Raw genomic sequence first — 14,727 nt, 5'->3', positions numbered from 1 at the left:
CCCCCTCACCCTATTCTCTCCCTCATCCCCCCACACTCTCTCTCTCAGCACTTCACCACACTCTCTCCCTCATCCCCCTCAGCACACTCTCCCTCATTCCCTCACCAAACTCTCTCCCTCATCCCCCTCATCCCTGTCCACTCCCTCATCCCCCTTACCACACTCTCTTCCTCATCCCCCTCACTACTCTCGAATCCCTTCACCACACTCTCTCCCTCATCCCCTCACCCCTTCTTACTCCTTCATCCCCTCACCCACACTTACTCCCTCTCAGGGTCCAGAGATAACTGTGGGTTCTCAGGGGGAGGAGGGACATATAGACAAGTGAATAAACGCTAGTACAAGAAGTCAGTAAGTTATAATTGTCCTTAAAATGGTCCTTTATATGGTTTCCTAATGCATATTCAAAATTTAAATCTCAGAGAGTGGTAAATAAGTAAGTGATAAACTTTTTCATACCAGTCTTCTCTTCTTCACCCCTAGGCGTTTTAATAGCATGTTACTTGGTTTTTGCAACAAGAATGACTGCTGACCAAGCAATTATATTTGTTCGGGCAAAGCGACCCAATTCCATACAGACTCGAGGACAGCTGCTCTGCGTAAGGGAGTTTACTCAGTTTCTGATTCCTCTTCGCAATATATTCTCTTGCTGCGACCCCAAAGCGCATGCCGTGACTTTAGCACAGTATCTTATTCGCCAGCGGCATCTGCTTCACGGGTATGAGGCCCGACTCCTGAAACACGTACCCAAAATTATCCACCTCGTCTGCAAATTGCTGCTGGACTTAGCTGAGAACAGGCCAGTGGTGACGGAAGAGGTGGCAGAAGTGCCCAGCCTGTCCGCCGAGATTGAGAAGACGGTTTCTGAGATGATCACCCTGCAGCTGGATAAGGAGTTGCTGCGGCAGGGCAGCGACGCATCCGACTGCTTCCCCGCCTCCACGGTGGCCACGGATTTTGAGAATCAGGATGTGATTCTTTCCAGCGAGCAAGGGATTGACCCTCTCTGGAAGAGGCGGAATGTCGAGTGCCTTCAGCCCCTGACTCACCTGAAAAGGCGACTCAGCTACAGCGACTCGGATTTAAAGAGGGCCGAGACGCTTCTGGAGCACGGGGAGACTCCGTGGACGGGGCCTGCCCAGGCCTTGCTTGGCCGTAACCCCGGGCCACAGAAGCCCGTAAGCCACCGTTACACCCCCCAGTCTCCACAGCTTGATCCAAGTAAGGAAATGCTTGTCCGAAATACATTCTCTTTCTGGGATCAGGCTAAATTTGGAGGCCTGGAAGGACTCAAAGATGAGGGGTCACCGCTTTTCCATAGGGAGACTGTTGCAAAGGAAGTACAGCGGAGCAGAACCTTCTCTTCGGGTGTTTCAGGTTCATACAACCCTAGGGAACCAGTTACACCGAACCTTGCAGATACCCCGACGGAATCAGGCAGTGCTCCCCAGCAAGCGCCCCGCTGTCAGTACGAAACTCCCGCCGGTTGCTGCTCCGACACGGCCCGCAGGCCCCCGGACTGTGGCTTCAGCCCCAAAGAACCCTTTTCCGGCGGACGCAGCCAAGCCCAGGACAGCAGAGATGTGTCCGCAGCTGCTGCACACGGTACTGTGCAGTCCGGACTGAGTGCCGAAGCCAGGAGAGTCCTGGCAGCCAAAGCCCTGGCAAGCTTTGATGAATTCGCAGAGAAGGAGGAGGTGAAGAGGAAGGTAGAAATGTGGCAGGTACTTGTTTCTCATTTAATTATGCGTGGGGGGTACTTATGTCAGAGCAAAAACGGAATACATTTTACCAAACTGAAGGGTTATGGGAATTTGAAGACCTGTTTCGGTAATACCTGTCTTCAGAACCTCAGGTTTCTCAGTGTCTGTGTGAAGGAGAGCACGCAGTGCTTAGCACTTAGCCGGGTCCTCCGAGCCGGGCACTGATGCCCAGGCCTGTGGCGGCTTCTTGCTTTCCTGCTGGCTTTGTGGGACAGACAGACCACAGCAGACAGCTTTAGGAACTGACTTGAGCATCTCTAACCTGAGTCTGGTGGGGAGCCACACTTGGAGAATCACTGACCGAGAGACATAAGTAAAATCAGAGAAAACTCTTGTCCAAAGTCCCCAACGGAAGTGTTGAGTGAGGTCAGGTGGACGCGTGATGGCTGCTGTCCGCTCGGCACCCCTTCCTGCAGACTTCCCGGTGCTCCCGGGTGGCAATGGTCAGATTCCACAAAGCAGAGTACCTTTGTGTCGTTAGGTTTCTTAAAGAGATGTTATTTATTTATATAGAGCAAACGAGAGAGGTGTGGGGGCAGGAGCAGAGGGAGGGAGAGGGTCCCAAACTCAGCACCACGCCTGACCTGGGGTTCCGTCTCGTGAGCCTGAGCTCATGACCTGAGCCGAAATGGAGTCAGACACTGAACTGACTGAGCCACCCAGGCACCCCTGTGCCATTCGTTTTACCCGAAGTTGTGTCTTTGGGGTCCATTCCTGGGCTTTTACTTACATTAGAATGTGCAATTTTAAATTTTAACCCCTCTTTGTGGTGTATTTTCATTAGAAACAGTCTTAAATCAGTTGTGCTCTTCGCCCTGAATGAACAACTGGTGTAGACAAAAGGCCTTAACCACCTAGTTGCCAGAAACTAGTCAACTGCCCAAACGTGGGGCTGACCTGGGGAGGCCTGGCTCAGTGAAATCTGGACTCGTTAGTCTGTAACGTCCCACGAATTATCTGTGTGGCTGCTCCTCTGTATTCTGCATTAATTAAGCAAGGCGTGTACACTTTTCAGGAGGGTCGGAACCTTCCAGATGCAGAGGTGGGAAAACTAGGCTAGAGCCTTGCACCCACTTACAGCTGTGGGACTGCAGAGCACGTGCACGTTTGTCAGAACTGTAGGTGTTTGCTGAGCAAATACGTACAGATGCTGATTTCTCACAACGTGAAGTCTTTTTTATTCCAAACTGAACAGGACTTTGGGTCCTTCTGGCTGCTCAGTCTGGGAGCCAGTCCCCTGGAGCACCGGAGCCATGAGAGCTAGTGGTCCGACCCCTCAGAGGTCAGCCTAGTGGGTGGGACTGTTGGAGCACTTTGCATACAAAAGCATCTTCCAGAGGTGAACATGACCCTTTTGTTTGGATAGGCTTGCCCTTTGTTACACTTTCTGGATTTTATTATGAGTCTTTCAGCAGTAAAACAACTTAGCTGAGTTCTGGAAGGAGTCCAGAGGTATGATTTGGGCGGCACCGTGCTGCCCATGCCCCTGCTGGGACCTCTCTTGGCTGCTGTGATCCGAACACAGCTCACACCAGGCTGTCATAAGGCGCCCACCGTACCTTCCTCACGGTGACCCGGAGGGCAGAGGATACCCTAAGATTCTTCCTTAATCTTCCTTAATCTTTACAACCCTTATGAGTTAAGGATCACAGGTAGGGAAGCTGAGGGTCACAGGGGTCAAGACACATGCTCAAGGCCATGTGGCCCGAATGTGGCAGGGCCGGGATGCAGCTCATGAGTTTAAGGTTTGCTCAGCCCCCTGGAGGATTTCAGAGAACAGAGTCACCAGCATTTTCCTGGGAGGGCCTTAGTCGTGCGGCTCTGCAGAGCTTCTGGGTACTGCGGAGCCGATAGGCTGTGTGTGTGACCCGTGGGGACCAGGGCCTCCGCACAACTAAACACAGTGGCTTCTTTATGAGAGAATAAAGAGAAACCAGGGGAACCCAGAGCCGGAGGACCCTGGCAGCAGGGCAGGAGCGTCACGTCAGGGGTCAAGCAAAACCCAGGGAATGCCGCTGCTCTGGGCTCCTGGCCAGGTACCCTCTTCCCTGGGCCCGCACGTCTGCCGTCAGGGCCCCGCTGCGGGTGCTGTAGGAGTTGGATAGGCCGCCTGCTACGGGCTGTCCCAGTCTGAGTCTTGTCAACCGACCCGAGGCGTGAATGAATGAATGTGCAATTATGCTGCTTATGCCTGTAGCACACATACACTTTATTTACTAATGCATAAACCTGAGCCCCATCAGAAGTTAGAATTCTTCCTGTTTGTCGGCTCCTTTCTTCGAGGTACACTGTTAGGGCCTCCTGCTTTTAACTTGTCTCGAGCATTTGGGGCATGGGCCAGACTTGCTCGTCCCCTCCGCTGTCCAGTCTCAGGATGTGGGGCTGACTCTGTGTCCGGGCCTGCGTGGGACTGCGGAAAGGAACGTGAGACAGGTGTGTCTGCCACAGTTGCAGACTGTTCAGCGCTTTTCTGGGACCCGTTTTGAAGGTTTAGTCAGCTTTCCTCGTCCCAGGGTCATTTGCAAATGTTGCCTTACATATGCTTTCTCGTCTGCCGTTCTGCTTCCTCACAGCATGTCTGTTTTGTTCCAAGGAACCTAAAAACGAAGGCTCCCTCTTCCTGAACAGTATCTGTGCTTTCAGAGTGGGGCAGAGAGCTTAGCGTTTAGGCCAACTGAGCCCCATCTCTGAGGGAGCTTTAATGCACACGTGGGGCAGGGGGCAGCTTCACAGAGGGAAACTGAGGCTTGGAGAGACTCAGCGTCTCAGCCCATGTGCCGCCTGGAGGTGGGGGCACTGGGAGGGGTCCCTGTCCACCCTGAGCCTAAGACTGTCACTCGTGGACAGCCTGAGGGCCATCAAACCTCAAATGGTGCTGCCTCCCTGTCCCTCCCCCCTCCCTCCTCCCCACCCCTCCCCTCCCCTTTCTCCTTCTCCCTCCTTCTTCCTCCCTCCCCCCTTTTCCTCCCCTCCCCCCTTCTTCTCTCTGTTTTCTATTTTCTTCCCTTCTTTGTAGAAAGAACTAAATTCCCGAGATGGAGCTTGGGAAAGAATATGTGGCGAAAGGGACCCTTTTGTCCTGTGTGGTCTGATGTGGTCCTGGGTGGAGCAGCTGAAGGAGCCCGTGATCACCAAACAGGACGTGGACACGCTGCTCGGCAGCCGCCCGGACGCCGCGGACGCGCTCTCTCTGCTAGAGAAGGTAAAGAGGCTGTGGGGCGGTTAACGTTAACCAAGGGCCTCAGCATAGGCTTCGTGCACAAAAGTCCGTTCTACAGAAGGGGACTTGTGCGGAATCCCATATCTGGGTCTGATTTAGGTTCCGAGGTAAGGAGAAATGCACGCCCAGCATCACATGTTGAAGATACAAAGCCAGATGAGAACACCCGTAATCCCAGCGGCCCCACTGTGAACATCTGCAAGTCCTTTCTGTCAAACTTAGTGCATTTGTTATTATGGTCAAGGACAACCGTATACTTCAATTTTTTAATGATTTTTTATTTTTTATTGACATATAATGTATTATTAGTCCCAGGGGTACAGGTCTGTGAATCGCCAGGTTTACACACTTCACAGCACTCACCATAGCACATACTTTCCCCAATGTCTATAACCCCACCACCCTATCCCTACCCCACTTCTCTCTCAGCAACCCTGTTTGTTTTGTGAGATTAAGAGTCTCTTATGGTTTGTCTCCCTCCCGATCCCATCTTGTTTCATTTATTCTTTTCCTACCCCTAAAACCCCCACGTTGCATCTCCACTTCCTCGTATCAGGGAGACCATATGATAGTTGTCTTTCTCCGATTGACTTATTTCGCTAAGCATAATACCCTCTAGTTCCATCCACATCGTCGCAAATGGCAAGATTTCATGTCTTTTGATGGCTGCATAGTATTCCATTGTATATATATACCACGTCTTCTTTACCCATTCATCTGTTGATGGACATCTAGGTTTTTTCCATAGTTTGGCTATTGCGGACATCGCTGCTATAAACATTCAGGTGCACGTGTCCCTTCGGATCACTGCATTTTGTATACTTCATTTTTTAGACACAGACACGGATGCTCGTATACATGCGCACGTGCCTCCACAGATGAGGATGCCCTGGATCCAGAGTCTGTTTCGTAGTCTGCCTTCTCGCCCCTGTGTGAGGGAATGAGAGAGGTCACCCCTGGGGCAGCGGCCAGGCCCTCAGGTCTCGTCATTTCCGTTTTCCCCTCCATTCATCTCCACGGCCCAGGATGAGGCCCCGTCTCTCAGGCAAGGCAGGCAGCGTGTGTGAGAGCAGGACTTGAACTCCAGTGGCTCTGCACACAGCTCACACCCGGCTGTCACAAGGCGCCCACCGCACCTTCCTCATCCTTCTCCCCGACCCCCGCACGTGGGGTGTTTACATCATTTCAGGTTTTTACTTCGGTAGCCATCCCTGTAATGACCACTTGTGCTTGCAGGTTTTCTGCATTTCCGATTAGGCCCTCAGAGTAGGTTCCCAGAAACGCAGTCAGTGGCGCTCGGGCGAGTGTGCCGACACGTGGCGGCTCCAGAGGTGAAGGGTTTCTTCTGCTTCTCTAAGTCAGCACTGGGAGTCGAGTCGGACACGTTCCTCGGGCACCTTCCCCTGAAGTTCTGTCCTCCCTCTGCAGCTCCTGCCACAGGCAGGGCGCGCCCGTACTGACGCCGGCCCCCCGCCACTAGTCCGCGTACCGCCGTGGCACGTCAGCACCTGTCAGCGGACCCGAAACAGTGTGTACAGAAACGAGTGGGTCCTCTCATCAGTTCACTGCAAGGAAGACGTTTGATTTGCGATTGCACTTGTGTTCATATCCAGTTATACCTTATGTACGAACTAAGCAGCTTTGATTGTATCTCCCCGAAAGCTTTTCAGATTGTATGAACACGTAACAGGAAGCATTGGCGGAACCCTTGGTAGAGAGTTTGGTGTTTGTGGTTACGCGTACTTGGTTGCACATCAGCTCCCGGCTGTGCAGTTGCTTTGAGCTTATGTCTTAAGGCATTTCTCAAACCACTTGTTTGATTTTAATTTCTGCAAACATAGGGCCAGCACCAGACCATTCTCTGCGTGTTGCACTGCGTCGTGAGCTTGCAGGCGATCCCGGCCGACGTGGAGGAAGCCATCCTCGCCCGCGCCATTAAAGCCTTCACCAAGGTGGGTCACGTGCTGCCGTCAGCATAAGCGTAAATCAGAATCCAAAGGCCCTTCACCTGCTCTAAAATAAAATTCAGTATGTTTTTCCATAATGGAAATGTGTTGGACACTTCTCAAATGTAGTTGTAGACATTGGCCAAAAAATAAGTTTCTCAACAGTGATATTAGAAAAAGCTGAACTGTGGGGTTTTTGAAGGAGAACATTGAAACAAAGAGCTTTCATATAGAAACAAGTGGATGTGGAAAAAATTATTTTAAATCATGTGCCAAGTAGGAGAGATTCTTTTCTGGGTGAGCCCATTCTACTTTGGGCCTAAACACGTAACTGACCCCTGAGAACCCAGCATCAGTGACCCTGGACCCTGCCCTAGTTGGCAAATCAAAGCAGAAGGTAATAAAAGAGTTTCTTTTCTGTGCACACCTTTTGGCTTGCAGCAGCCCGTCCTGGATGAAGCAAGAACCAGGGCTGTGCCGGGAGAAAAGGCTCCCGTCGGCCTTTCGGTGTGGGGACGTGACCCTGTCCTGAGGCCCAGAGCCCAGCTTCTCCCCATCTGCGGTAAATGGGAGTGATGCTGCCACTTACTGTTCGTGTGGTTGGCCGTGGCTCCCCCCAGCGCTCTAGAGCGCGCCCTTGCAGGCGTCCTGCCATCGTCTGGGTCACTCTCGGGAGCTTTGCGGCTTCAGGTCTCTTCTCAGCAGTTTCCACAGCCAGCAGCTCAGTTGTCCTTTGCACCTTACACGGATGTCGTCACGGACCGCGAGGCCACCCGCCCTTGGGGAGGGTTGCAGTTGGGTGCTTAGCAAAGTGAACGATTCACACCATTATTAATGTTAATGAGAGGTTTTTCAGATAGGATAAACAATGTAATGAAATTTCTGAATTTAATTGAAAAAATCCTTAGTATTGGTTTCTCTGAATGTGGTAGGAATTCTTTTTAATTTCTGTTGGCCTTTCAAGGGGATCCTGATGAAAAGTTAAACATAGCAGTTGTCCCAAATCCAGCTTTGAAGAGGTTGGGAGACATTTATGGCCATTTGCCCTGTGCACAGTCTCATGAGCAGAGGCCCCGGCCGCTCTCGTTCTGGGCAGCTCTTCAAGGAGGCTGTGCAGCAGCTCCTTCCAGTGTGACGAGGGTCCTGTTTCCCCTCGGCCAGAGCTTCCCAGGCCTGCGGCCCCTCAGCAAACACTGGGGTCACCTGCGCTCGGAGAGACCAGCTAGGATGCAGAGTCCCTGCTTGTGCGGCCCATACCTCTTCGGGGGATGGGGGGCGTGGAGGGCGAGGGCGACCGTGTGATTGTGACACACATGCTGCCTGGTGTCATAGAGTTGTTTGTCTCTGACCCGGCCGTCTCGTGTCCACAAACGTGTTGGCCAGGCCCGGACCCTCTGCAGCACTGCCCAGGGAGCCATTGTTTCTGTGGGAGTGGGAGCGGGTAGACGTGTGGGAATTGCTCTGGTTCTCTGTCCTCCCATCACTCGACCCTGCAGCCTGCTGAACTTGGGCAAACAGCCCAAATACAGGGACTCAGTGTGTCCCCGCCATAGAGCAAAGCAACGAACTTCCATGAAAGTTCTCCTTGGCCAACAAACACGTGAGCCTCTCACGTTCACTGCTCCCAGAAACGCCAAGGCGGTGGGCATTGTGGTGTGCACATCACAGAGGTTGGGTGTGAACCGGGCTGGCGGAAAGCGGGGCTCCGGGCGGGTTGCCACAGGGCAGCCCTTATAGCTGGTGAGTGTTTTTTGATAGACGCCTTCCCTTGTACCCACGGCCGTTAGCTCCAGACTCGACACTCTGCCCTCACGGCTGCCTGGCTTCATGACAACCTATGAAGACACATGTCCAGGCTGGGGGTTTCAGTTTTTGAGTTTTCGTTCATAAGTTTAGTATTGACATGATTGGCAGTTCTAATACAGTCTTTCAATTAAAATTGATGTGTGAACTGTGTTGTGTATGCTGTTCGTTGTATATAATTGTGTTTGGAAGTCAAGAGTTTTTCTCCACCCTCCTTTCTTTATTTTTTTTTTAAAGATTTTATTTATTTATTTGAGAAAGAGAGAATAAGAGAGAGAGAGAGCATGAGAAGAGAGAGGTCAGTGGGAGAAGCAGACTCCCTGCCTAGCAGGGAGCCTGATGTGGGACTCGATCCTGGGACTCCGGCATCATGACCTGAGCCGAAGGCAGTCGCTTAACCAACTGGGCCAACCAGGCGCCCCTGCACCCTCCTTTCTCTTCTCCCCAAATCAGCTGATTAAAATTCTGCTACTGTGTCCTGAGTCTACTCATTCTTTGTCAGCAGGTTAATTTTGACTCTGAAAATGGACCAGTAGTTTACAACACCCTGAAGAAAATATTTAAGCACACACTGGAAGAAAACAGGAAAATGATGAAAGACGGTCCTCAGCCTGACGTTTAGTGATGCTTCCCTGGTGGCGGACACCTCAGACCCGGGGACCCAGATGGCTTTTCTGTGCACAGATGAGCAGGTTGGAGCCTGGAGCCACTTCATCTCATAGCACTTTATGTCAGATGCTCTTGGTTTGGTTTGTGCTAAGAATGCTCATTTCTGTTGGAAGCAACTATTTATTTTAAAACATCCTCAAGCTACATTTTTGTGCTGAAAAATTGCCATAATGTTGGTGCCACTTTTTTGTATTTATTTAACTGAATTAATATTGTTTTATTAATATGTAAGTATGTGGTGTTTACATCTTTATTCTTATGGACATTTTGGAAAAAGTTGTAACTCTTTTTTCCAAAACAGTTATTTTGTTAGTGGAATCCTTGCTGGAGCTTTTACCAAATAGGTAATTCTAGTAGTAAAACTTCACTGTGGATCCATCCCCCTGATCCAGGACCTAAGGAAGTCACAAAGTGTCTTAAGCTGTTTTGTATTTGTTAATAAGAAGGCTATTGATACGACATTTTTTAAGGATTTTTTTTATTTGCAAATTTTTTGTTTTTTTCTTTTTCTAAACACATCAAAGGATTTCTCAGAGTGATTTAGTGATTTAGTTCTGTGTTGAAGGTTGACTGAGGTGGTGGGATTTTTTACCACAGGAAGTAGACTTGCTCTCGGTTTGGCTTCCAGAGCCCCGTGCCGACCCCCGCGGTCACAGGAAGCAGGAGCGCCTCTGAGCACGTCCAGCCTGATGCCCACCAAACAGCGTCCACGGTGGGCAGTGTGGGCAGCTGCTTCGACTCCACAGGGAGGACCGTTGGGCAGGGGCAGGCTCAGCGCAGCAGCGTGACCACCAGCCCACACCTCCCACGTCTGCCCTTCCGTGGACCCCGTCGTCTCAGGGCCCTGTCTTCGGCCACTTGTCACTCAGAGAACTAAGAGTCTTAAACTAAATGTGGTGCACGTAGACCACAAGCACCCTGTGGGCCCGAGATAAGAAACAAGTGAACTAGTTACTGCCTCACTAGTTCTCTGTGGACCGAACTGTCTTTCAGCAGTGGAAGCTGTGATGAGTGTGTGCAGTCCCAGGGGTCAGGTCACAAGGAGGGTCCTCATTTTTCCCCAGTAAATGTGATACTCATCTAACCGATTTCATGCTAAGGCAATGACCTAATTTTAGAGACAGAATTTCGGGGGAAGCGAGGCTAACCACGGATGAGTCTCCCCACCTCCTGCACCTCCTAATCAGGCGCTGGCGCATCGGGAATATCGTCATCCTTGTCGGTCTTATGAACTCTGGTGGCAAGTGCTGTTGCCTCCCACACTGTTTCAGTTTTCTTAGGAAACCAGATCCAGTGAATTTTAATGAACTGGGTTACCCGTTCCTGAAATGTCTCATTTTTAAGTGCCTGAAAGGGAAAGGAAGAAAAGATTACATTTTATCCAAAGGTACATTATAAAAAATAGGGTTTTTACCCAAAAAGATGTTTACTGTCATTTCTGTCAGTCTCACATGGGCAGGTGCCAGCACGGCTCATTGGACAAGTGGCTGTGGGCCTGTGTGTCTGAGATGGTCCCGTGCAGCCCCGATGTGACCATGGCATTGCGCCAGACTGAGGAAGAGAGCTGTGAGAGAAGTAAATCAGGCTGTCTGCAGGCTTTGTATGTATTTGAATAAAAGTGAAAAGAACAACCCATAACCCTCGTATATCTTTAGCTTGGAGCGCCTGATGACACAGGTGTGGCTGGTGATGGGACGATCCTGACGGGCAGACTGGGTCATGGGCTGGACGTCAGCCAGGCTCTGGTCGGTCCCAACTCTGTTGGTCCAGATGAGCAGGCGGGGACGGGAGGAGAGAGGAGAGCTCGAGGAGGAGCGGGTGAGCGGAGTCTTAAAGGCCAGCAGGGTTCCTGCCTTTCTACATTTGAGTGGATGAGGAGTTCTCTGCAGCCCAAAGGATAGTTCCACTGACCAGAAGAACTTCGGGATCCAGCTCAACAGAAGCGTGAAGGGTCAGGAGCACACACTCACGCCTGATGGCCGTGGCCACGCCCGGGCATTGTCTGGGTTCCTTCCATACCGGGGAGAAGTATTGTTCATACCTGCCTGTTGAAGGAGTCCCAGACTGACGGCTCCAGTCCCGCCCGCCCCCCTCCCCAAGCCACCTGCCTGCCTCTGGTGCTCCTGACAGAGGGCCCGGCTGGGACAATGGGCCCCGTCACCCCTGGGCTCCGTGGTGGCTCCCTAGAGCATCGTGTTGTTTGTCACTTAGTGAAAGTCTCTGTCCTCTGGAGCCGACTGAGCTGCTGTGTTACTGTCGCATGATCTCAGCCTGTCTCACTTAGGAAGTGCAGGACTTGCGGCCACTTACGGTTTTCCTTCTATCCGAGAGCTCGCTGACGCCCTCTGCGCCACAGTGCTGCTGACTTCGAGGTTGCTTTATCTGTTTGCAGAGCTCAGAAACGCCCTGTGATGTGCTTGGTCGTGTCTTGGGCCAGCTTATCTCAGGAAGCACGTGTGCTTCCATCATGCCAGGGTCCGTGCAAAACAACGTGTCATACTTCAGAGAAGTTTCTGTTTTCTCGTAAATGGAGGATTCCTGCTCATGAGCTTGCCTGCGGTTTCCGCCAGTTCGCCAGACGTCTCAGGACATCTCCGGAGACAATATGCTGCAGACAGTGTGCACACCCCGAGTTCCCGGTATCTGAAGGCCCGCAGGTGATTTTCGGGATTGATTAAATCTGACAGTTTACTCAGGACATCTTTGTTCTTGCTTCACATTAACAACGGTCGATATATTTTCAGTGCAAGTAAATCAAGAATGACATTCCCTTTGGTGCTTTTTATGAATATGGCTCAAGAGTATCGCCTTCTCTAAAGGAACCTACTCAGGGTGCCTGAGTGGCTCAGTCGTTAAGCGTCTGCATTCAGCTCAGGTCATGACCCTGGAGTCCCAGGATCGAGCCCCATGTCAGGCTCCCTGCTCAGCAGGGAGTCTGCTGCTCCTTCTCCCTCTGCCCCCGCTCTATTTCTGTCTTTCTTGCTCACTCTCCCTCTCTCTTAAGTAGATAAATTTGAAAGAAAATAAAGGAGCCTTCTCAATGCTAGATGGTTGAAAATTGTTTACAGATAACGTGGCAGGGGAAAAATTCAACAAACCCTGGGACACAGTTGTATGTTCTGTTTTAGTTATGCTTTTAGGCATGAGCTGGCCTCTGACTAGTGCAATACTGGCCGTAAAACTGACTTGTGAGCCATCACGGTGGAGGCCTTGAGCAGCGTGGCTTGGGGAAACCTTCGCTGTCAGCCATCGCTGAAAACATCCAGTCATGGAAGACCATGTCCCAACCAGACTTTACGATCATAAGGCCTTGTTGTGCACTGGAAATAAAAGTTTCCTGCATCCACGGCAGCTCACATCACAACAAAAGGCTGGTATGTGCTTGCCTCCTGGCTTTGTTGATTAAACTGAAAAGACGTTTGACCCTTAAGAGTGCCTGTTTTGGGGAGAAGTTATATTTTTGGAATAGTTTCCTACTTACATGGCCATTTGATTACAGCCTGAAAATACTCCTTGGCTTTGATTGAGTGAGTTGCTTTCTCGTTTTCTTTCTTCTCTTAAAAATTAAATTAAATTAAAATTACTCGGACATTGAATTAGACTGAACCATGGGGAATAACCTGCAGGTCAAAAATGACCAAATGTGGCCATTTTCTGTGGTTCAACCTAATATTAAATTTAATGCTCCTGAGACGAGTAGGTGACAGTTCCTGAATTACTTTAACAAAGTTTTAATTAGGCGACCAGTTATTGTCTAACAGTATTCTATGTGCTCAGAGTGGGCTTCAAAACATGTGGAAGAGACCAACGCGAAATTCCTTTCAGCAGGCGAGGCCGTGCCTCCTCTGTGCGTGGCGCTTCGCTGATTCTGGGGACACACGGGGTCCTTTTTTCAGTCATTCGCCCTCTGTCAGGACCCAAGTTTAGCACATGCTTGGAACTAATGCTGGAATCCTGTTCTCAACATTGTCCCTCACTTAATTCTGAACATCCTTCCAAACTCATCTCTAATTCCTTGAAACAGAATGTGTTAATTGTAGTCAAATTCAGCTACTTGACATACAGCCCAAGGAGATAGAGGGGTATTACAGGCTGGATTAGGTCCTGAAATTCATGATGAAGTTCTGACCTCTGGTACCTACAATGTGACTGTATTTGAAGGTGGGGTCATTGCAGATGGAAGATGAGGTCACTAGGGTGGCCCTAATCCAGCATGACCAGTGTCTCTCTGAAGAAGAGGAGATGAGAACACGGACATGCACAGGACCATGACCGCATGAGGACACAGGGAAGATGGCCGTCTACCTGCCAGGAGATAGGCTTCTGGGAAACCTGTCCTGCCCACACCTGGACCTCAGACTTCCCACCTCCAGGGCTATGAGAACATAAATTTCTACAGCCTGGGCTGTGGTGTTTGTTAGAGCAGCCCGAGTGGACCAGCGCAGTCCTCAGTGCTTCCGCCGTCCCTTGTGTGTGTTTCTCTGTCGCGTCACCTCAAACAGCACAGTGCTTGGATTTGCATGTCTCTCAACTTCATACAGATTGCAGAACGCAGTGTGTGTTCTCCTGTGACTTGCTCACATTTGTCCCTGTTGGATAACGTTTACCCTCCCTGTCTCAGGCTCTGGGGACTAGGACACAGACATAATGGAGCAGGGGGAGGGAGGGTGGCGTGATTCCACTCACCACACCTACACATGGAAACTACAAAATATTTCCAAGAGAGACTTAAAAAGATGGAGAGATACACCTGTCCATGAGTCGGAGGAGTCAAGATTGTTAATATGCCAGTTCCTTTCAGATTGATCTCTAGAGTCCATACAATCCTAATCAAAGTCCAAGCGAGTTTTTCTTGAAGAAATTGACAAACCGATTCTGAAATTCCATATGGAAAGGCAAGTGACCTAGAACAGCCAAAAGAACTTTGAAAAAGAACAAAGTTGGCAGGCTAACACTACTTGATTTCGAGAATTATTATAAAGCCGCACTAACCAAAACTGTGTGATTCTCATACAACAATAGGCAGACACATCAGTGGAACAGGATAGTCCAGAGAGAGACCCACACACACATGGACTCCTGAGTTTGGACAAAGGTTGAAAAGGCAATGAGGAGAAAGGACAGTCTTTCAACAAATGGTGCTGGAACAATTGGACAGTTATAAGCAAAATAACAGCAATGGAAAATCCTTGGATCCATATCTTGCATTATCTACAAAAATCAATTTTTAAATGTAAAGTCTAAAACTATAACATTTCTAAGAGAAAATATATGTGACCTTAAGTTAATCAGAAGTTTGTTGGATATAACACCAAAAGTACATCCA

The 14,727-nt window shown here is 50.2% G+C and overlaps 1 protein-coding gene across 2 annotated transcripts in view; it reads left to right on the top strand.

Annotated features, from left to right (window-relative positions):
* PTPDC1 (protein tyrosine phosphatase domain containing 1) overlaps window positions 1–11,031 on the top strand; it is a gene marked incomplete at its 5' end in the record, with an annotated part of 29,262 nt that extends 18,231 nt beyond the window's left edge. For both annotated transcript variants that reach the window (XM_080820148.1, XM_080820147.1), the window contains 4 exons: window positions 484–1,724; window positions 4,780–4,965; window positions 6,825–6,935; window positions 9,238–11,031. In XM_080820148.1, the coding sequence (XP_080676274.1) occupies window positions 484–1,724; window positions 4,780–4,965; window positions 6,825–6,935; window positions 9,238–9,354 (1,655 nt within the window). In that variant the 3' untranslated portion in view covers window positions 9,355–11,031. The remainder of the gene's footprint in view (window positions 1–483; window positions 1,725–4,779; window positions 4,966–6,824; window positions 6,936–9,237) is intronic.
* Between the last annotated feature and the right edge of the window lie 3,696 nt (window positions 11,032–14,727).

This window comes from Martes martes, assembly GCF_963455335.1.
Source record: "Martes martes genome assembly, chromosome: 12".
NCBI classification, from domain to species: domain Eukaryota; kingdom Metazoa; phylum Chordata; class Mammalia; order Carnivora; family Mustelidae; genus Martes; species Martes martes.
The sequence above is the reverse complement of the archived record's forward strand: the minus strand, read 5'-3'. Positions and strand labels throughout refer to the sequence as shown.